Consider the following 24,259-nt stretch of genomic DNA (forward strand, 5'->3'; position numbering starts at 1 on the left):
TTGCTAGGATTAGTGTAAGTTTGTCTACTTGATTATATTTTGTTTTATTTGGTCACACCCCCACCCACCCACCCACCCCCCCCACCACCTTCTTTTTTCTTCAGATTGCGGTTGACCCCCCAAAAAATAAAACCCTGGCTGATATATCTACTAGAATTACAAACATATCAAAAGCACCACTAAACCACTTGGCCACACACTATTTATGAAACAGAGTTTTAAAACTAACCAGACAAGAGAAACTTTAATTTGAAATCAAAAAAGAAAGTGGCTACAAGATAGCTGTGCGTCACTGATCAGATGCTTGCTTCGGTGATGCCTAGATGTCCAGGTGTCACATTGACCCTCTCTCCCCCCTCCAAAAAAAAACAAAAAAGAAGACTACATTTTCCTTTTGGAGCCTTGCCCTTCCTAAAGTGGTGACCACTACGGGCCAAATCATACTCTCTGCGCAACAGAACAAGCTAGAACGAAAAAGAGCAACTGGGAGTACATGAGGATATGCGTACAATGAGAATCAAACATGGGTAGTCTAATCTCCTGTTAAACACTACATTTTCTACTCAAGCCAAGAATTTAAAAATAACATAAAACAGGTTCTTTCCCACAGCTATACCTTACTGTGTAATCCACTATCAGTGACATTTATTAACTGCAAAACGCGTGTTGCAAGTTCTGCATCAATTACTTCTTGTGAATCAACACTGCAGGAAAGAAACGAACAAACAAAATGACAAATTGAAACCAAGTTGAGTCATGCACTGTACTCCAATGAGACAGAATCACTTGCCTATAGCCAGTACACTGTTTGATCTTAAGAATAGCAGCAATAATATGAACTATCCATGCAAGTTTTGCTTCAATTATGGGGATTTCAGTGTCACCTGCACTGACTGGAAGTCGTGCTTTTTCCTATATGGACAACAATATATGAATAGACAAGTAAAAATCATAGCAATTTTCAACACACAAACAAAAATAGTGACTTTTTTGGAACACCACATACCGTATAAGTTTGCAAAATGGGTTCCATAATTTTGATAATATAAAGACTGCTGCTTTCATACTGCAGCACAAGCAAACTAGAATGTTAGTTTTGAAAGAGAAGAGAGAGAGAGAGAGAGAGAGAGAGAGAGAGAGGGGGGGGGGGTGGGGAAGAAACAGGGACTAGCACCATTAAGAATTTTCTGAGAACAAGATATAAATTCCTAGGATGTGTGAATAATAGATATTTCTCAACCAGGACAATGGAATATACCCTGTCTTAGATTGAGGAAAAACCAACAAAAGAAAAACAAGTTAAATCTAATGTCAGAACCTGAAATCTACAAAGATAAGGAAAGCAGTCCAGCTGATCCTGAAGAAGCTCAACATTGTCTAGTGGATTCTCTGAGAGGTCATCAGGAAATCCAGCCTGCGAGAATATTGGATGTTACATTTTTAGTTTAAAGAGGAGCAAATATTTTAGTCCATAAATTGCAAGCAACCAAGCATACCTGCACAGAATCAAATCTTGATGCAATAAACCCTTCGGTTATTTTAGGCACAAATTCATCTAGCAGACTTGGAGTGTCCCCCTTCAGGTAAGGCACAGATGTTACCAATCTGGACCAAAGCCCTAAAAGGTAGTAAACACTACTGCTGGCCCACTGACAAAAGACATAAGTAATCAATTATTATGCATGCCACAAAATTCTCACCAGGGTCTGTAAGACAAAAATTTTACACTTCCAGAATCACTAACAAGTACAAAGTACTAGTTAACCTGCCAGGACTGCAAAGACCTTGATGTGAACTCAGCAACTAAACGTATCCAATCACTATAGCCTTCCACATTTACCAGTTCTGATAACTGTAGTATAACATCCAATCATAAAGTAAGCAGTCATGGAATAGCAGTGACAATGTACAACACATGAAAATTTTACAACTTTAAATAACTTAACTGAGACTAAATAACATATACCACAAACTGCAGAATGAACATACATGAATCAAGAATAACCCTAAGAAAAACAGGTCAACATTTAAGTTGTCGGATAGGCACATGCAAATCAATATTCCTGGTCTTCCACCAAACACAATAGTACAATCCATGCCTCCCCCACAAAGAATAGTCATCCAAAAGTTTTGACAATTCAGCCATAAAAAAAAGAGACATAAAAAGAAAAAATTAAACCCATTATAAGTTTTACACCCCTAAAAAATCTCATGGATAGATGGACATAAATTCAACACCTAATTATGTGGAGAAAGTTACCTGATAATTCACTTTAAAACGACCAAGAAGACGACAATACTCATGGTAATTATCATGATCACCAAGGCCTGATAACATTGAAATTCAAACAATGAACAGAGGACTAAATCAGTACCTTAACTACTACATTAATCACCCATTGAGTGATTGCAGGCTTTCTAGAAAAGATGGCAAATAAAGTAATAATTCAAGCAGATGACCTTTAAACAACCTCAAACAGTATACTCTCAAGAATCTAGTAATCAAACAAAGTGAAAACAATCACTGCTATGCCTACGCCATTGAACACTGAAAACGGATGCATGACCGTTCAACATGGAGAGAGCAGATTCACCTGAAGGACAACTTAAAAAATGCACCTAGCATAAGATTCCACTCATCTAACCTAAGGGACAAACAGATTAAGCAAGAACCAGAGGCAAATTGGAACAATTGACCAGATATTGGGGAAAGGGGTCCTTTCCAAGTCAAGTTCCCTTATACTAGTGAACAAGAACAAAAATCGTCGCACAAATACTATTAAGTCATTTAGTGCACATGATCATATCAATGGTTGCTACCTAAAGATAAGAATTTGTGGCCAAGTATGCCACTCCTGCAAGTTTGCCTCAATAGTGTCTCTCACACCATACACAGCATTGATTGCTCAAAGGCATAGTAAAATTACACAATTATAATCAATATCTTCAAATAAAGGATTTGGAAGACCGAAACACTACAAACAATTATGGTGTCACAGAATGACACATCACCTTTTCCAGTTTGCAAGATCTCTTTGGTTCCAGTCATTAGATGTGCCAGAAATTTAGAACGCTCCGTATCATTCGTAAACAAGGAGCGCCTTACAGAGGCCAGTCTCACTAAGCATTCCAAAGCCTGGAAGCAAAAACAGCAAATTCCTAAGACAGAAGTTTAGAAGAAGAAAATCTAGCATCCCAGTTTCAGTTCAAGAAAAGCTATAAACAGCAATCAAATAACATACATAAATACAATGAACATAATTAGAGTTTAACAATCAAGAAAAATACATAAATAAAAGCAACACGTCATGCAAGAAAATCATAAATCACCAACACAAACTTATTAGAAATTAACATAATTACAGTTTTCCAACTATCAAATCAAAAATGAGTTTCACAGAGAGAAAGGGAATAAAATGAAGATTGTAGTAACTAAAAAGAATACATTGTAAAAACCAAGGCATTTGGAGGCTCTAGTAACATTGGAATGAAGTAGATAAACAACAAGTAATCTTCTAATAAGAGAGCCATAAGTACAGCACTGAGGAATTTCTTTTAAGAGAATGAAGGATCTGTTGCTATTCTTATAAGTGAAATCTGTAGTTTAGTTGCATCTGGTGGCACCAATGTCTAACAGTATTTGAGTCTTGGCTGATTAGTATCAGGGTCTTCTTTATGTAATAGTCAATGCTAAAGAGGTTTGCAAAGCTCGTGCATATAGGATGACTTCCATAAAGTAGGAAACCCTATAGGTTGACTTCCATAAAGTAGGAAATCCTTTGAGAGTTCATTGCAGTGTTGTCAAAGTGTCCGCCTAGGCGCACCAAAGCGGTTTTTCAACCGTTTTGTTTTGAACTGTTTAATTGACGTGCTATTTTTTTCCATTTTGTCACCTTGTGCGCCTTATTACCGCCTAGACGCTAAAGTAGCCACTTTTTTTACATTTTGTACATAATATTTTTTTTAGTAAAAAAAAATTTTAAGGATTTCATCTGCACTCTTTAAGGATTCTTAATCGGGGGCTGGGATTTACTAGTATAATAGATTATAATCTGAACATAATAATTGGATGGTAAACTATATTGAAATGTACAAAGGTATATAAAAATAAACTCATATTAACAAGGGAAAAAAATAACTTCACTAAAAATTGCAAAATACTTCTTCTTCCACACACGATGCCTAACCCTCATCAAAAAACCCAAAACCCTCGTAACTCGCTCCAACACTTCTCTTCTCAGTCAGGGTTGATTCAGGCGACCTTTTCTTTTTCTTTTTCTTTTTCTTTTTCTTTTTCTTTTTGTTTTTTCCTAATTTTCACTCTGTGAAGCACCAATAGGCACCGTCACACACTCACACAAGCAACCAGAAGTTCTCAATCAACCATTCTGCATAATCAAAAGGTTGATACTGGCAAGCTTGACTCCTCACCATGGTGGGAGATCTCGCGAGATATCTCGTTTTTTCACATAGGCAAGATGAGATGGAGGTCGAGAGCAGAGAGTTGGGACATCTCGCTCGAGATCTCGCCATATCTTACTATTATCTCGCCATATCTCGCCCTAGAACTCTCAATTTTTGCCTTTTTTGTGGATTTCGACTGAATTTTCACTTGCAACTACTCTTAGCACATCTACAACATCGAAGAAAGATAAATCATTCTCCACTTGTCTTATAAACTTATGATTTAATGACTTATATAGAACTTCTAATGGTTGTATAATTTTATTATTCTATTCTTGAAAATTGAGATTGTGATACTCATATGGATGGAATTTTGATAACATTTAGGTTACTTGATGCATTTGATACACTTGCTTTTCATGTATATGCCTTAAAGGTTCTATATTACATGTTGTATAACATTGCATTCCCTAATCCTACAACATTTCGGTTTTACACTATGGGTAGACTTAGAAATCATACATAGGGTTGTTCTCTGACAAATCCAAGGCCACCAATGTGTTCAAAAGGCCTTAAATAGGCTAAATACCAAGTTTCAACCCAATTGGAACCCTAAAATCCACCGAGATGGGCCACCAAGTTGACGCCAAAAAATTGTATATCTCGACCAAGATCTCGCCGAGATGGTCGAGATCTTGGTTTTTCAAGGTGGTGAGTTCTCGCTCAAGAGCGAGATCTTCTACCATGGTCCTCACAACCTTCTGTCTTTTTTTTCTTCTACCATTTCCTCACTCAATGACACCATGGAACTATCACACTCACAGTGAGGACCCCACCAACACTGACAGGTTTTATTATCATGTGACAATCAGGTAAATTATGAATTACTTTTTTTTTTAATTTACAAACTGTAAATAGTACCAACTTATAATTTATTTAGGACCTAGTAAATTACTAGACGTGGTCTTTTGGAATGTTTCATAACTTCAGGAAACCCAATGTCAGTATTTTATTATTCAAGACATGATATATTTATGTATATTTATGATGAACAAGAGTGTACCAGATGTACACCCAAACGCCTCAACCACCTTATGTCCGCCTCATCGTCCTGACAAAATTATGGCAAGTTGGCAACTAAGCCTTCTTTTGCTAATTAATATGGCACCACCAAGCTCAGCAAAGCCACTCTCTCCTTCTCCCCTATTCACTTCTCTACTAAATTCTGTTTCAGTAGCCAGCAGTGCTTTAAATAATCAAACCGGGGGTGGGGGGGGGGGGGGGGGGGGGGTGTTGGAAACTACCTTGTCATGTTCAAGTAAATTATTAAGATCGTTTAGCGAAAACAATAGATGTCTACCATCCAAGATCCATTGAAGAGTTCTACTGTAGTAAAATTTTGAATAAGATAAACTTACCTCCTTGGAGAGGGGGGGCTTATTAATTGCATAATAGTCGAAAAAGATCTGCAAAGTCGAACTGTCCTCTATGGCTGGCCTCCAAGAGGAGGGAATCTATCAGGAAACCCAGAGGACAACTACTTTAATTTCCAATTGTATGAAAGACTTCATGCTCTACCCTATTAACAATAATGAAACTATACCAAGCAGCAAATTCTTTTCACAGTGAAACATTGACATGTACCTGAACAGTGCCAAACTCTTCAGAACTTTCATCTAATGATGTACCAACAAAGTCATAAGACAAGCACTTGAGTGAAAGTGAGAGTGCCAATTCCTGCAACCTGCTTGCAACTGCATCAAGAGATGGACAGAGAAAACAAAACAACAGAAAAAAGTTAGGGCCATCGAAACAGAAATATTGCATAGATAATTAGCAAAAGAAAGAAGAAAAAAAATTAACGACCAAAAACTCAACCACCTAAAAATCATTAGTAAAAGTTACCATCATTCTTAAGATGGCGCAATGATGTAAGTGATATCTGGAAAATTTGAAAGAGGCACTGATCCCTAAACGAGCAGGCAACTCTTCGATGATGTGTTGAGGACAACCCCGAATTAGGCTGAATGGTCCAAGAACAAACAGTAATCAGAGGATTTCTCCTCATTTTTTCTTCTCTTTCTAAAGCCAAGAATAATAACAAAGGATGATGAAGTGGTAACAATTACAAATGATGAGAAGAATTTGTTATAAAAGTTGAACAACAGTAATTTGCAGAGCTTAAGATCACACCAAGTAATATCCATGTATTCCTACGAACAACTGTGTATGTATCAGGAGGTGTGTAGTGCTAAGCAAAAGGCAAAAGCAAGAATCAAAAAATCCTTCCATTACCTTCTGTCTTTTAGCTTTTTGCTCTTGCACCCCCCATCTCCCTATTCTTTCTTCCATGAGGGTAGCAATGGCTCATGGTCTACTACAACCTCATGAGGAATCTTGTCACGTTTGACCACATCGCTACATCCTCCTGCCAAATGCTACTTCCCACAGCCAGATTCTTATTCTTTTTTTTTTCAAACCACATTATTTGCAATTGGGATTTTTCCTTGTCATTTCTGATACTTCTTCGATGCCATATGCCAACCCCACCTCCTCCCTGACCTCAAGAGGTTCAACTTAAAACCCCAACCATGCGTGATCCCACCCTCCCTAATGGGACTGACCCAAAGAAGCCAATTCATCTTCTTACACTATTGCATCAAAAAGTGTAACATGATTGAACTTTTCACGTCAACTAAAAATCCAATGATAACAAGAAAGCATTTCCCTATTTCTACTCAAGCCAATGCTTTCTTTATTTGCTAAGACTAATTTCCCATGACTACTTTTTTAATGGTAATGACATAAATAACCAGTATGTAACTATGCAAAACACACATACACATTATATTGAGTTGGAAAGTGAAATAAAACTTCTGGGGAGGAAGAATGCTAAAAGCCAAAACAACATAATTTCAATATTTCAATATTTTTATTCATATTTTTTAAATAAAATAACTTATTTCTGGCCAAATAACATCATAGATGCCATAAATGGGCCAATAGCAACATATGCATAATTAAGCCAAAACTACTCAGGATTAATTATTAATCCTAACTTTTATAAGAAAAAATATTATTATGGGAAAACACTTTGTAAACCAGAAATTTTTGGGGGAGAACCCATGAAGGTCTGACTCAGTGTATAACAAAATCTTTTCCCCAGGTGACAGTTAATAAAACAAAACCACCACATATTCACCATAATTTTTGGGAAGCAAAAGGGTGTCGCCATTATCAGATCTCTACAGTCAGCTATAGTCCTGCTGGCATGCTTTAATTGAATTTCTGTGTTCAGCAAAATTATGTACCTTAATACCCGAAGCTGATCCATGATAAATATATGGAATTCCTCGAGATATTTAGCCACACTTATACTAGCTTGCAGAAAAGCATCTTCTCAACATAAGGAACAAGTCTTTCATTCAATAATTGGTTCTCAAACACCAAATTGGAGACACGTCCAAGTCATGTAACAAGTCTCAGAAAATGCTAACACATTCAACCCAAACAAGTGTTTCGGTGAGGAGAAGCACAAACTTCTTGTTATATAGGAAGGGTGTATAAGCATAATTATATAGGTGTTGCGTACGAGTCCACCTGCATTGGTTGACTTGAAATACCCTCTCCAAAGCCTTGGGCCTCCTAGACATTGTGAAAATGGTTGCAGGCAAAAAATCCCCCAGACTTCAGTCAGCAACAACAACAACAACAACAACAATAAGCCTTTTCCCAACTAAATGGGGTCGGCTACATGGATTCTTGCTCTCCCCAGACTTCAGTCAGCAAGAGGTGAAGAAAACTCTCAGGTTCCTTCTTGCGGTCAAACTTTGAACTAATGACATCTCACAGCCCCTGAACCGTATGAGGTGGTAGGGAGTCAATAGCTCGGGATGCTGTTTAAGAGGTGTATTCATTTATCCATAAAGTTCAAAACTGTGGAATTTGCGAGGATGGTCCTGTTTCAGGTCACTTTTCATCCCTCTTCATAAAGGCAAGAATCTTAGTGAGAACGCTTTGAGTTTTGTCCACAAACTTTATCATAATTTTGCACCCGTTTGCTGGTTTTCCAAACTTGTCATAATTCTTTGCATGCCATATAGAGCTCACAGTTGTTCATGGTAAAAAATTCGAGGGAAACTCAAATTTCGACCGGGTGAAAATGGGAAACTTAGGTGGAAACTTGGGAATTTTCGAGGAAACCGAGGGCTTTTCCGTACAAGTTTCGACATCAAGTTTCGACAGGTTTTAGAGAGTGTTTTGGGGTGGGATCCTGTATTTAAGCTAATTAGAGTATAAAGAATACATTTGTTGTATTTTGCTAAAAAAATTAATGTAGATATGTCATTCAATGTACATAACATCAATGTAGAGTTGTCCAAAAAGTACATTATAAACTTAACTACTTAAGCACATAACATTCAATATATAATTTCTAACTTCAAAATATTTGACAATAAAAGGAAAATACAACTTAGTGTTAAGAGGAGTGCCAAGAGTGGATTCATCCTATGAGCTGAGTAGTACTATGCCTGTAACATCCTCTCCTCCAACCAACGAACATAAACATCCTATGACATTTTATGCCTATGGTTGTCAAGTTAATCGACAACTGTAACTTTATGAGTCTGGTCATCAATATGCTTAAGATAACCAACCTAAGGGAATACGCACTTTGGATAGGAAAGTCCTGATGGAGGGGGTATTTGTCATGGGTATTTGGGGAAACATGAAATAAACAAAAAAATTGAAAATTTGTGAAAGCTACAAAATTTACAGGAAAAAGTCCCAAGTTTCCACAAAATTTCCCAGCTTTCCACGAAATTTCCTAGATTTCCACGAAATTTCCCCAAGTTTCCCATGAAATTTGGGATTTTTTTCCCTCATGAACCAGCTGGTCCAACTGGGTTGAACCAAGTTTCAACAGATTTCGAGGTTTCAACAAGTTTCGACGAAATTTCGACAGTTTCGATCGAAACTGAGGACTTTTTTTCGATCCTCATGAGTTTCGTTTCACATTTTCCAAAATGGAAAATTTCGGTGGAAATTTCGCAAGTTTCGATGGAATTTTGTTCTATAAGCTTAACTAAATGAATACGAAGAAACATAGCACGAAAACAGTGGTGAAACATTGTAGCATTACAAAGAATGTATGCAAATGCATATACATCTCTACCATACCTCAAAATCATACTTCTAATGGTCTTCATCCTCGTTAGAATAGTAATTACATAATACATGATTTAGAAATTTGCACCATAATTATACACAAGAACAATGACATGATAAAACTTGCTAACCTGATTCATCTCAGACACAAGTTGATTCAGTATCTTCAAACCAATGGCATAGTGATCAGTTGACACCTGAAGAAAACAAGAGATGTCAGTCGGCCAAATGCATACATTATTGTGCCACTCAAAACCTAAGAATTCACAAATGGAATGAGCAAAACATACTGGGGGATCAGGAAAGAATAACTACAACTCATCCAACATCCTCATTTCAGCAACATTAAATATGTTTAAAAAATTTTAAACAAAAAAAAAATCTCTTTACTTCCCAACACTCAACCCATATTGTATTGCTGATCGTATGATTGTAAAATTGTTCCATAAAATTTCCCTCTAAAGTATTAATTAGACATGCCAATTACCTAGAATTGTGGATGCACTTGAGTTCAACCACCCGATTTCAATTCTCTGTATACCACCAACTTCTATATGTGGTTTGAGAACTTGTAATATGTCAGCAAGATCTTGTGACATATCTCACTTTCTGGATGGCCCAATACAGGATAAAAGGAGAGAAAAAATTACATTAAAACTCAACCAAAAACCCCAGTTGACTCAAGATCTCAGTTCAGCCAAGATTTCAGTCAATCCATTCTTTAAGTATGCCTCAGCTCAATCAAGTAGAGAGACATCTCAACCATTTCACCTCCTTCAGCTGCTGCAACTACAGAAGTACAGATCATTGACCTTCACCACATTTTTTGTTGCCAGGGACTTTGCTGGAAAATCTCATCCAACTCATCACCAAAACCTCTTCTGCCATCTATGGCAATGACTGAAGTCATTTACAACCAAATCATCAACAAAGGTAACATTTCCCCCAAAGCAAAGTTCTTTTCAAAATTTATGTTCATTGTATACATGTAATATATTTTACATAACTTGCTCTGATCTACACTTTGATGAAAACAATTTTTTTCTAGTATTAATTTTTCTGACTAACAAAGAATGAATTTGTTAAAAATTAAAACGAAAATATAGAAAAATAATAGCAATGTTTTGGAAATGAATCTCATACAGTTGAATTAGTTAGTGTACAGTGTAATAGTATAATAACTTACAGTTGAACTAGTTAGTGTATACTTGATAGTTAATACATAAGCTTCACTATAATTTCAAAAATATACTAGTGTTAGATGACATTTATTTATGTGTCATTATTAATGGTGGAACATGGAGGTGGTGAGATAGCATGGAAGGTGCTTCAGTATGAAGTAGCAACCAGGTTGAAGCGACACTTAGCCCACCGGGTGGGGAAAAGATTTGACAATGTGGCTGAGTCTGGGAGCATTTCGTACGAAGTGCGCAAGGATGAACCACCTGAAAGGAGGAAGTTTGAACAAGGCAGAGAAGGAAAGACAACAAAGGGAATTTGATGAGGCTGCAGCATATACAAGAGGACGATAATTATGAGCTTAGAATGAGAAGAAGTCTTGGTACAGAATCACAGGCTGAGTGGAGAAATTTGTAAGCTGCTTTTGCTACAAATCTACAGTCCTCGGACTTCGAAAATGTGCGTCAATATGAGCAAGCTTGAGGAGCTAGTGGATCCAACTCAGCTACCCCTATGCTTCAGCAAGGGGGTGAGAGGAGAAAGACTAGATGATCTACGCACAAATCTCCCCCTGGCCAAAATCCTAACTTAGGCCCGAAGGCCGAACAAAGATGGCACAGCTAGGGGCTGGCCAAACCCCTGCGGGGGCAATTCGGTCATTTTTCCCTCTTATTTGGTTGATTACTTTATTTGCAGTAATTTTGTTTTATTATTCTAAGCCCAAATCTATTTTTAATTTCCAGTTCAAGTCAATCAAGTAAGTTCTAGTAACACCAGGAAGCTATTTTAAATAAAGATTCCTCGTGGATGATTAGGTCTATTAATGTAAGTTAAATTCCTTAATTTGTGTGGTTGTTATTTGCTCAAGTGTAAGGGAGACCCTAGTCTATAAAGGAAGCCCTAATTAAGTCTACTTCTATTTCCCAGTTAGAGTCTTAACTCTTTCTTTCTTTATGCAAGGATACAAATAAGCAGATTCCTACCCAAGTCATGCCTTTCTTGAGAGGGCCAGGGCAGAGGTCAAGCTTCTTTCATCAATTTGAGCAGCATACTTCCAAATTCCAGCAGTCTTCTTCCATCAACAGCAGCCCGGCAAGTACAGCACCCACCCCTTTCCCCTTCCTCCTCTCTCACCCTTTTTCATACGCTTGCTGGAGAAAATCGGCACAGCCTTCCCCCTCCGACTTCTTTCCCTTGCGATATAAGAGTGCCTCTCCTCCCATCGCAGCCCTCTAAAGCCCCTCTTCCACCCATCAAAACCACTTAGGAACCCTCCCACATCCCCAGCAACACCCTTAACCCCTCCCCGACCTCCCCAAACCCTTGCAGCACCCTCTATCCCGCTTCTTTTTCTGTGAGCCCCCTCTCTTTCCCTTTCTCTGACTTGTCGCAAGTCTAAACAGAAAAACAGAAAAGAAGGTGGGGAGAGAGAGAGAGAGAGAGAGAGAGAGAGAAGAGAGAAAGATTGAAGAAGACTGCCCAAGATCCAATCAAGAAACCCAAGAAACCTCCCAACTTTTGATCCCTTCCCTTTCCCATCATCCCAAAAACCTTGCCTAACTACTCCGTACTACTTTTGTTAAATTCTTTTCCTCCCAAGATTGATCCCCACTATTCTCTTTCAACCATAGGGCAATTTTGGGTCTTTCAAAATCATCCCATGAAAGATTGTTAAAACCCTAATATCTCACAAACAATTCCATAGATCTTCCCATAGGATCCTTGTCACCTTTAATCAACCATTAGATTTTTTGTTAAACATTTGACATCCCAAAACCTACCATATCAAATTATCAATTTCCTTCTGGTTTTGCCAGTTATTTGCTGGTTCAATAAAGAAGATTCTGGGTTAATCCTAAATTCAAGGGCATTATTTAAAAGTATCCTTAACCCTAGAGTTGAGTTACATCACTTGACATGGGTGAAGAGCCCACTTACATGATGAATATCAACCCCAGATCCAATACTTCAACAAGACTTCACCAACTTCAGACAATAAGATTACCACCAACCAATCATCCCTCTAACATTTGATGGTAAAGATCAAGGAGGGGGGTGCCATTAGCAAAATTCATGTTCTACCATAACATCCCCTAATGTAGCCCAGGGGGCATAATACCCGGCTATGCTTGATGCAGCTAGGACTGGTCCAGGAAGAAAAGGACACACCCAGTGGAAGTTGATGAATGTGTACACACCCAACCAGTAATTGGAATAGTACATCGAGACACTGAAGCCACGATAGGAGACATATGGGGTGAAAATTATGTTTATTGATGCACTTGGCCTGATACACAGTCCATCATAATCTTCATGGTGACTTACTCTACAGCCGTTGAGTTCAACTTGTTTAACTTACTCTACGTTTTATACTTCACAACGCTGATGGCGTTTACATATCCAAACGACTAAATCACTAACCAAATTCCCCATTGTCATCAACAGCTTACCACTTGAACCCAAAATATCACTACCAAGTATAATTTTGGACTTTATGTGGGTTTGATGAATTTGGTTCAAGAAGTGAATGCGAAGTTAGAGCCAAATCCAGAAAATAAGTAATCACACTAATTTGAAACATGGGTCTGCAAATCAAAGAGTTCAGGGATGCATGTAAGAGCATCAGTGAAGCAGATGCAATTTGAGCTAGGAACATAGGATACCCAGGTAAGTATTTCAGTTCAATATAAATATACAACTGACTACCTGACTAGTCATATACCAAAGCATGGAGTTCAAGATCCTAATTTATTTAAATTTTGTTATGCAAGTGTCTGATGGGCATCATATGACACAAGCACACCAATCTTGAGAAATATGGCCATTCCAGAACTATCACAGACATTTTCATACTCCAAATGCAAGAACTGGAGCACATTTTCTTTGAATCACAATAAGAAATGTAAGAAAGAGACTAGTGCAAGTTCAAGCACACATGGTCAGAGATCTCAATTTTTTTCCAGGTGAGACAAGATCCTAGGCGATACCAAAGAAAGTAGAAATCTTGACTGAGATCTCGGTCCAACCAGGTTCCTTTTTTACAAAACTTGATCGAGTCGAGGTGAGATCCAGTCTCGTATCGACCCTGTCTTGCTCCTCTTGCCTCCCATCCCCATTTTTTGGCCCAATTCTCACCAGATCTTCACCTACAACGCTCCTAAGCGAGGTTTAGCACATCTACATCAAGAAATCAAAATCAATCAAGCCCATTTGAAGGAGTTCTTCAAGCAAGCTGAAAAAAAATTCCCCTAATTTGATTTTTCAAATACTATGTTCTAGAGTAGGTCTTTGAGTGTGGATTAAACATATACTTAACATCTTGTCCTCATCAGAGGAAAACTAACGTTCAAGCAACACTTAGTTGGAAACTACAATGATACACCCGAGTGCCCTGCTGTACCTAATTATTGGAGGGACGATACTCAAGACCACCTCATCGAGTTGGCTGAATGAGGCTGAGCCACTCGTAGAGGACCTGCAAAATGTGGTAATGCTATGTTTAAATACTATGTTCTAGAGTAGGTCTTTGAGTGTAGATTAAACATGCATTTAAAATCTTGTTCTCACGGGAGGAGAACTAACATTCAAGCAACACTTGGTCGGAAACTATAGTGATACACCCGAGTGCCCTGCTGTCCCTAATTTTGTGAGGGACGATATAATAGACCACCTCATCGAGTTGGCCGAACAAGGTAGAGCCCCTGGTAGAGGACCTGCAGAACATGGTCATGGTGCTGGTGGAGATGGTGGGGGAGCTGGGCCTTGATTGATTTAATTGCACCTTCTTCTGTAATGAACTTATGAAGCTGGAATTTATGAACTTCTGATGGTTGTACTACTATATTCTCGAGAGTCAAGAATGATGATGTTGTATCATACACATATAGATGGAACTGTGAACAATTTAAGTTATTTGATGTATCATATGGCTTGCTTTTAATTTATCTGTCCTAATGGGTCTATATTTCATGTCAATGTTGTTGCATGTTTATAACTGCAGCATTTCAGTTTCAAACTTAGGGTAGAGTTAGAACTTATAAGTAGGGCTGTTTTCTAACAAATCTAACTGGACGGGCGTGCTTCGACCGTGTCTCCGGGGCGCAGTTGAATGTAGATATCAGGAACACGAGGTGCAGGATACCAGGCCGAGAAAGCCGAGCAACCACTCCCCTATGTGCCGATCGCTAGCACATCCAAGGCCTCGGCGCCCAGAAGGCCACCATTGTGTTCAGAATCCCTAAAATAGGCTAAGTACCAACATAAAGCCAAACCTGACCCTTAAAACCCTCCAAGATGGGCCCTCAAGTTCACTTGAGTTGGGCCCCAAAAAATTGGCCAAATCTCACAAGGGATCTCGCCAACTTGAGTGAGATCTCAGTTTTTCCCAAGGGCAAGATTGCCCTCGAGAGCAAAATCCTGAATCGTGCAAACACATACATGGATAAATGGATGGTGCCTCTACTCACAAATTGATATAGTTGGCTAATATTTCCCCTGAAGATTCAAATAGCGAAGAAGATGTGCAATATCAATGAGTTAAGCATCAAAGTGCCCTAGTCACCAAAGATAGACTAACCTAAGAGGATGCTTTTACCTAAAATTGCTAATGCCACGGACTTGGCTGAAGTGGAAGCTCACATGTCAACAAAAATTCAAAATAGGGTTTTAGTGCACTCACAAGCAACACAACCAGCTATCCCGTTTGAGTAGCCACCAGCTAACATGTTGACCGTTCAGATGGTAAAAGTTTATGATGATGCCAACATATCCTTTGCCCCCAAATAGCAATCATAGAACCAGTACTGAGATGACTTAGCTGATTAGTGGTGGTTAGGGATCTGGCCAGGAGAGCTTTTATGGTCAAAATAAAAAAGGAAGAAATTGTTCAGTTTCACAAGTCCAAGTTTACCACACAATTTTTTGAGCCTTCAAATGTCCTACCCAAGCTTTTTGCTCACCATCCAAGCCCTCCATATAGCAAAGAATTTCCAAGTAATTGGAAGCCGCCTTCGATGACGAGGCCGAGTTATTGATATTACGCTATCGTTATTGTCCATCTTTATCAACCAGCTCCCCTATTTCCATCTTTTAGAGTCCCATAGCTTTCAAAATGTAAAACGGACCGCAAACTATAGGGCGCGTGCTATAGAAAGACATGTGGTTGTGGAATAGGGCGGCTATATCAAACCTGCCCGACCCTCTCACAGATACCCCCCGCAACCAATGTGGGCTAGTAGAGACCTCTGATCCACTTGCTTCTAATGTTATGCACCTTCTGAGGATCAGATGCGGGTGAAATTCCCGCCAATGGCGAAGATGTTCCATCGACTCCCTCCCCCTTTGTGGGGTCCAGACACCATGCATGACCAAGACCACATGCATGACCAAGACCACAGTGCCCCCACTTACAAGAGGCAAAGCCATGTGTTACACTTGGAGTAGCTTGGTGATATGGAATCTAGATCCTCTACCCTGACGGGTAGAGGTCTACGCTCCCCTCAAACCTCTCTACCACACATTAGGAGGGGGCCCACATCTAAATTCTAACAAGAAAAATAAGAGATGGGCTCCCCAATGGGTCCACCTCCTAATGTTTTGTGGAGAAGTGTGACGGGACCACAGACCTCAAGCCGTCAAAGTAGAGGATCCGAACTTGGTGATATGAGTATGCATGACTTTGTCGAAAGCATGACCTAAGACATTACCAGTTGGCAACCATCTTTTGGGTAGTGTGATTGTGCAAACAGCAATCAAATTATCAAAGTACCGTTCCAATTATAGTGCTTACTCTCAATATTGAGGACATCAATATCCTTACGGTAGCAGCTATGGGTTTATATCAATTGGATCTAAATGTGAAGGTGAAGCCAAACCTTTTCTAGTCATCTGGACCAAAAAAGCCAAACCCGTTACAAGCAGGTATTAGTATGATAATGAAGCAGGCTTATTAAGTTACTACTTCAGACACCCATACCCACCTATTCAAGATGGTTTTGGCTTCATGGTTCAGGTTTGACTTCATAATGTGACCATTAAAAGAAATCCAACGTTCTCGTTCCTTTAATGTGTAGATCACAACACATATAAGAAATGTAAATGCATATAGGTTACTATAGCAAAACAATGACATGGAAAACCTACTTGGTACCACTTTACAAATTTGACTGGAGTTTTGGATGTTGGAAACCGAGACAAAATCTTGTGATACAAAATTAAATACCTGGTCTCAGACTCTCAGTTAATTTTGGCCTAAATTTTGACCAAGATGGAACTTATCAACCCTTTCAACCAGCTTCGGTCGATCTCGGTCCATTTTTAACATAATATGGGCTGGTTTCAACCATGGAAAAAAATTCGATCGAAATGGTCGAAATTTCGACCGAAATGCCTACAAAATTCCAAATCGAAACGACGAAATGTATCCTGTATCGTTTCGTATCGACCGAAATACAATATTTCAGCCCGATACCATATCGGGCCGAAATGATACATGCGTAAGTTATAAAATACCTTGTTTCAACCCAATTTCGACATACCGACGAAATTTCGACCTACCGAGCCATATCGCCAGAGCCATTTCGAGCTGTATTTGAATTTTTTGCTGATTTCTCTTGTTTTCATCCCCTTCTCAACTAATTTCTAGTTTTCCATTTCCATCAAACACTTGATTTGTTCCTCCATTAGTGCATTTTCTCAAATCTTGCAAGGTGAGTAACCAACTTCCTCATTTTTTTATTTTTGTTTCATTTGTGCCTTAAATCATGTTAAATTGCTTCCAAATTTATATATGTTTACTTTAGAGTATTGATCTATGAATTTGTAGTGTCAAAATTATTTTTTGATTCTTCCTACTAATTTTTTATTTTTTTGTTATTAAAAATTATTTACTAAATTATGTATATTGCTAAAAATGTATATGTATAGTACATGTATAAGCTTCAAATGAATGTATGTGAGAGTTGAGACACCATATTGCTGTGATGGTGTTGAATTAATTTTTTTCTTCTGTAATTATGTAATTTTACTATATTTAATATATATTTAAATAATTAAAAAATATTTAATAAATGGGAGAAGTGTGGAGGGACAAAAATTAGAACTCTAAGATTTCATTTTAGTATAGAGTAAGTCAGGGGCAAGGGAGAGGTGCTCTTTCATTTGTAGAACAGATCTTCCACACTATTACACAGCCACAAGGCCCACCACCGCCAGTTCCTTTGGAGATTCACAACTTCCCACCATTAGGAAATCTTATGCATGTGGATGAGGCCACAAACAGAGATGCAGTTCTTGACTATGTCCAAAACTATATGGGATGGGGACAAACATCATGGGAGTTATATTGTCATTTGTATGGGGTGCAGACGGAAGAGGGAGACCTTGAGGCTTGAATAGAATAGACTTGTAAGTAATAACATTCCCGCTTCTTCTCTGATTCATGTACTACATACTTGGAATGTAGGATGTTACATTTTCAGTAGTTTTTTAGTAAACTAGTAGTTTTATAGTGTTTATTATGCTTGAAATAGCTAGTATGCAAAAATCCAAATCAATTTGAGAGCATTTGAGGCTCGAAATTGAGTTTTCAAGAATCAGGAAAAAAGTATCCAGTTTCAGTCGAAATTTTGACCTTTTCCAAGGTCGAAATGTTCATATCAATCGAAATTTCTTCCTTGGTTTCAACGAGATCTACAAGTTTCACAAATCTGTTCTCAAAACCATGGAACAAAATTTCACAAAAAATTTGCCGAATTTTGGAGATTTCGACAGTATTAAGATGAAACTAAGGGCGAAATGAAACACAATCAACTGACTGAATCTCAACAAGATGTCGCCAAAAGTTTGGGTGCAATTTTGAAAATTTCAAGGGGCTCCATCATATAAATTGTAATTTTTAAATGTTACATTATATAATACTTAAGATTTGATTACTTCTCAGCATTTGTTCTTGCAGTTTAGTGAAAGCTTTTCTTATATACCTTTTTAGATTTGTCAAAATACATGATCCAACTTCGTCTACATATAGCTGGGCATATGTGAATCAAGAATACCAATTTGTGTTATGTTGTAGTCAAAAATAGCATTGTCATTGTATTTATTGGCCTCAAATTAGGCTTTAAATCAAAAATCAGACCCAAAAACACTTCCAAACCCACCGAAACAAGCTCTTGGAACTAGGATCTTGGTATCTCGGCTGTCACAACCAGACAAGACTAAATCAAGTACTTGCTCACTACTGCCCCTAAGGGTGTCAATCGGTACGGTTTCGGTAATTCAGTACGGTTTCAGTACGGTACCAACTTTGAGTACTGAAAACCAGAACCGTACCGTACCGAATTTAAACGGTACGGTACGGTTTCGGTATTTACAAAAACAGTTCAGTACGGTTTTGGTATTAAATCGGTACGGGAAAACGGTTTGAACACGGTATCTAATGCGGTACAATTTTGATACGAATGAACTTATGCCACTTTGGTTATTAGTTCATTAAGATCCTAATGAAATTGTGATCAATCAATCAAATATAATTTGAAATTAACATAGATAAAGCAAATAAATCTAATTAATAAAGACAAAACAAGTAAATCTAAGAAGAGTGAATGATGAAACAAAAAATTGAAATAAGGAATTAAGGATAGGGAAAAGGTAAAGTGTTTTAATTGTAAAATTACAATTTATATCTCTTAATTTGGTATGGTACCAATTCGGTACGGTTTTGGTACGTACCGACAATATGAGTACCTAAAACCGGAACCATACCGAAGAAATTCGGTTTCGATACGTACCGGAACCGAATTTTAAACGGTACGGTACGGTGCGATTTTAGACGGCGCGGTTCGGTACAGTTTTGGTATGCAATTGACACCCTTAACTGCCCCTAGTGTTTTGGCAAATTTCATCCCTTCTTTTTATTTTTTGCCTTCAAATCCTCATTTCGACCCTTCTTTACTTTTTTTTCTCCTTCAAATCCACATTTCTCACTCAAATCACTACACTCATTTGTTAAAGAACATCTCCTTTAGTGGACTGCTAGTGACACATCTTGAGGTTAGGTCTGTGCATTCATCCCAATTTTTTATTTCTTAATGGCTTAGAAAATATTTAGTTTCTTTTCAAATCATATATGTTTAGTTCATGAGCATGATCTATAAATGTAAGTTGTTTTTTTTAAAGAGTGCTAGTATTATTTTTTTTCTGGTTTTAAAAATTAATTTCAAAACAATGAATTTTGAAGAAAAAGTAGTATTTAAACATGATAGAAGAAATTGAATCTAATAATGACATAAGAAAATTATGGATGGCCAAGGGAGCAGGTTTCTCTAGAAACTTAGCTACGACAGAGTTTGAGAGGAGAAGAAGAGGGGGAGACATTCCATTGAGGAGGACCCAGATTGTGAAGGCCTCAAAACCAAATCCCATCCCAATCCCGGCGACCCCATGGTCCCGAGCTTCATCTGAAGCATCCCGAGTGCATGATCCAGATGTTGAGATTCTTTTCATAAATCCTTCACTTTTCAAGAAGTCAAAGCACATATGGAAGAAGTTGAAGCATCCACAGAGTAATGTGAAGGAAAAAGTTGGGATTCCTTTCCATAAGGGCTTCCTACTAGAACTCCTGCAAATGCAACCCAAGGGCCATGCTAGAGCGCCATGTTTGATGAGATTAGTAAGGATGGGATTGGAGAGAAGGGCCAAATTTGTATGAGATCTATAATGTCTATCTTCATATTGTAATGGAGATTCGAAGAAAGATACTAAAAGTGTGAAGCCCATGTAGATGACTATGATGTGTGATGGTTGGACTAGCCCCACTAGAGAGTTCCTCATCAATTCTATTATGAATTGAGATAAGAAGACAATGTTCCACAATTTTATTGATGCATCCAAGGAGAAGAAGGATGATAAATATATTTACAAGCTATTTAAGGATGTGGTGAAAGAGGTTGAACTAGATATTGTGGTACATAATGTCACTGATAATGGCTCTACTTTAAGAAGGCTAGCATGAAAATGATGGAAAACCCCGGTTACAAGCTCTATCAGACTCCTTAAGCTGCACAATGCACTGAACTAATGCTGAAGGACATAGGTCAACTAAAGGTTGTAAAAGGAGTGGTGGACAGGGCAAAACAGGTGAGCACCTTCATTTAAAACCATAACACATTGCATGTGTTGAGAACAAGGTTGATAACTTGGTTCGGCCAAGCATTACAAGGTTTGCGACCGATTGGATTGCACTGAAGAGTTTGAGGCCAAGAAGGCCAGCCTTAGGTCCATGTTTGCTTCAAAGGAGGTTCAACTAGGAGGGTTCTACAAGCCCAGGAGGAAGAATAGCTACATCCACCATACCTAGTGACGTCTTCTGGGAGAGTCTGAGGTAAGTGGCAAGGGTTCTTGACCATGTAATGACAGTTCTAAAGTTGGTACTTAGTACTTAGTATATCAACAAAGTTAGCCAACTTTGCCGCATATATGGGCCGCAGTGGATATGACGAAGTCGCAGGTTGAACAGGGTAATAAGAAATTCCTTCAGATAATCCAAGAAAGATGGGAGAGGGAGCTGCAGCACAAAACACACAAAACTGGTGAATCTGTACTTGGTATTTTGTAGCTTATCATTTATAATTCAACTTATTACCTAGTTGTGTTTCATACTATGTACTCTTATTCCTTTTAGCAAATTATCTAAATCCCAAGTACCCACTACAAGAATCAACTTGGGATGAGGCATCAACTTGGGATGAGGCAAGATTTGATGAATGCAATCCAAACTATGGGGGAGAGGATGGAACCAAGTCCCTCTCAATAATCAATTATCAACCCTGAGGTGCGAACTAATTAATAATATTTGTTGTTGTCTAGTAATTCAGCAAGGTCAATTTTATACTAACCTAGGATCAAGGTTTAAAGTATCCCACGATACCATACAATACTAACCGATACGTATCCATATTTGACCCAACCGATACGATACATCTCGATACGTATCTCCATTGAATTACACTAAAATACATTAGCCAAAGCGATACAATACTCGATACAAGACGATACGTCTCTTAAAATCACCTGGCCGATACGATACTCGATACCGATACTTTAAACCTTGCCTAGGATGTCTAAAGGGTCCCTAGGATGTCCATTCGCTAGGGAAATCCAATGGTAGGGTTGTATGGGAGTTAATGTAATGTGTAATTGCTTTTGAAGCCACGCCGAGCTATTAGGGAAAAAATTTATACAAGTGGTGTTCTTGAAATAAGAGATATTCTTGAGATGGAGAATCAAGGTTTCAAGGTGTTAGAAGGTGTGAAAAGTGGAGGAAAACTTTGGAATAATGTATAGAGATGATCCCTAAATTTTTTTTAGGATCTGATGGGTATGTCAAGCTAGATCTAGGTTCTTATTTTTAGGTTTCTAGGAAATCCAAAACTACAAGAATCCCATTCTATTAAGATGGAGGAAGGTCTGCAATGAGGGAATGTAGGAGACAGAGAGAGGGATCTGCCAGCTTAATCCTAAGGTGAACAGAGGCTGGTATGATGAGATAACGGGTCTGCATGTTGGTTATCAAACAGAGAAGTTCCTGGAATCAATAAAACAAAAAAAAAATTGGGGGACAAAGTGAGGTGGAATGATAAGATGATGTAAGAAGTAAACTTTTGGAACTGATAAAGCTTCAAAGGAAACTCATGATCTTGGACACGGAACAGCAAGAATTGTTGCACCACCTAGGATCCCACTAGGCTTGGGCTCTAAACACAAATGACCCACAGATCCAGATTTTAAACGACAAAGCCAAATTCTTCAAAGTGGCAAACCCAAGAGCCGAAGATGAAATCGCATAAAAACTGGTCCTTTATTCCTCCCTCAGAGGGATATAATTAGATGGCTAATCAGCCTTACAACACATGAAATAAATTACAGATAAATCCTAAAGAACTTGAAAACATAATAGACTTGGGATTCATAGCAGGAACACAACTTGGACACTTAACTAGGTTTCCCAAATCATGGCCACCCAAAAGACTCTAAATAACACCAAAACAAATAGGATATATATGCCCTTCTGCCCTTACTACTTAAATTGCTTGGAAAGTTGGAATTACATTCAAAGAACCACTGAACCTACTACACAAAGGCTGGACCAGGCCTAACCTTTTTTTTTTTTTTTTTTTTTTGGGGGGGGGGGGGGGGGGGACACAACTAAAATATTACTGAGAAGTAGCCTCTAGGTGCTAAATAAATAACTACTTCAATGTCAAAGAGCCCTACTGTGGTTCATGTCCGCGTCATAGATAACCCATTGATTGGGATAAATAAACAGTTCAGAGAGTGTGTGCACATGGTTGTTGACATCGAAGTAGTGATTATCTGGTGGTTCAAAGTCCAGAAGTAGTGCTGCTGCCAGGTGTTTGGGATACTAATTCCTGATTTTGACAGAGGAACAGTATTCAAAGAAGGTCTGCACCACAAGCTGCTACCTTGGGAAGTCTGGACTTGCTAAGGAGATCTGATCATCCCCATCCACTTATTTCCTCCTTTCAGTTTACGAAATCCTCCTGCCTCTGCATCCTGATGTAACCCCAAGTCAGGGACCGTCTTCAGGATCCTCTTTTAGAGAACCAGCAGCAGATTAGGGCAAAACTCAGGCAATTTCCTAACGAACAGCAGCTGATTATGCTTAAATATACCCTGCGACTAAAGGGTGACACCTTCCAAACCCTGCCGCTAAGGTTGGGTGTTCTAGGGTTGATTTGGAATATGGGGGAGAGGAATTAGGATCGGCCAAGCTGGAACAAGTGGGAATTAAATCTGGTTTTACGAAATTTTGAATTTCAGATTTAATTCTTAAAGCTAGAGCATGAGAATTTAGGATTTTATAACTTCTAGGGTTTCTAGGGTAGAATTAGGATTACGGTTAAGGTCAAGTGTAGAGGAGGGATAGGGCATGATGGACCTAAAGGAATTAGGGTTTGGATGGATGGTTGAGACTTAAGAACAATGAAAGTTTGAGGTTCCTAGGCTTACTGGGAATTCAGGGCAGCAAAGATTAGAGTTTAAACTAGGGTTTGGTTGGTCCAATTTGGCTGAAATTGAGACCAAAGGTCATTGGGGTTGGTAGGATGAGCCTCCTAAAGTTTGGCACGGATATAACGGGTAGATTGCTGTAGATCTGACCATGAAATTTTGGACTTAGAAAAATTCTGAAAGTTCCAGAAAATTTAAAAAAAAAGGGTATGGGACTAAGGATTAGCGGAAAAAGAGGGGTTTCAGTCTTCCTAGGGTTAGGAGGGGTGCGCAAAGAAGAGGAAGGGGGAAGAGGGTAGGGTTGGCGTTGGGGTTGTAATTAATGTAGAAGATCAATCAATAACACAATTGCAGAATTTTGCCGGAAAACAAGAGCACAACACAGCCGCAGGCCTCCAACCTTGAGAAACCCACGACTTCTCTCAAGTCACCTTCAAATCTTCAAATTTTATTAATCATAAAGTCAAATCTGTTAAAATTG

At 38.5% G+C, this 24,259-nt stretch overlaps 1 protein-coding gene across 7 annotated transcripts in view; it reads right to left on the reverse strand.

The window, feature by feature from the left end:
- Positions 1-24,259, reverse strand: part of LOC149022131 (ARM repeat superfamily protein) — a 61,594-nt gene that overhangs the window by 31,895 nt on the left and 5,440 nt on the right. For all 7 annotated transcript variants that reach the window (XM_089150301.1, XM_089150300.1, XM_089150304.1 and 4 more), the window contains 12 exons: positions 9,705-9,770; positions 6,310-6,427; positions 6,049-6,158; positions 5,823-5,918; positions 3,013-3,136; positions 2,261-2,328; positions 1,766-1,852; positions 1,497-1,649; positions 1,319-1,414; positions 1,007-1,066; positions 791-912; positions 617-704 (listed from right to left, as the gene is read on the reverse strand). In XM_089150301.1, coding sequence (XP_089006427.1) covers positions 617-704; positions 791-912; positions 1,007-1,066; positions 1,319-1,414; positions 1,497-1,649; positions 1,766-1,852; positions 2,261-2,328; positions 3,013-3,136; positions 5,823-5,918; positions 6,049-6,158; positions 6,310-6,427; positions 9,705-9,770 — 1,188 coding nt within the window. The remainder of the gene's footprint in view (positions 1-616; positions 705-790; positions 913-1,006; positions 1,067-1,318; positions 1,415-1,496; positions 1,650-1,765; positions 1,853-2,260; positions 2,329-3,012; positions 3,137-5,822; positions 5,919-6,048; positions 6,159-6,309; positions 6,428-9,704; positions 9,771-24,259) is intronic.

The sequence above is a fragment of the Hakea prostrata genome, chromosome 3 (genome assembly GCF_041222555.1).
Source record: "Hakea prostrata isolate BN-2017 chromosome 3, UWA_Hpros_2, whole genome shotgun sequence".
Taxonomy (NCBI): Eukaryota; Viridiplantae; Streptophyta; class Magnoliopsida; order Proteales; family Proteaceae; genus Hakea; species Hakea prostrata.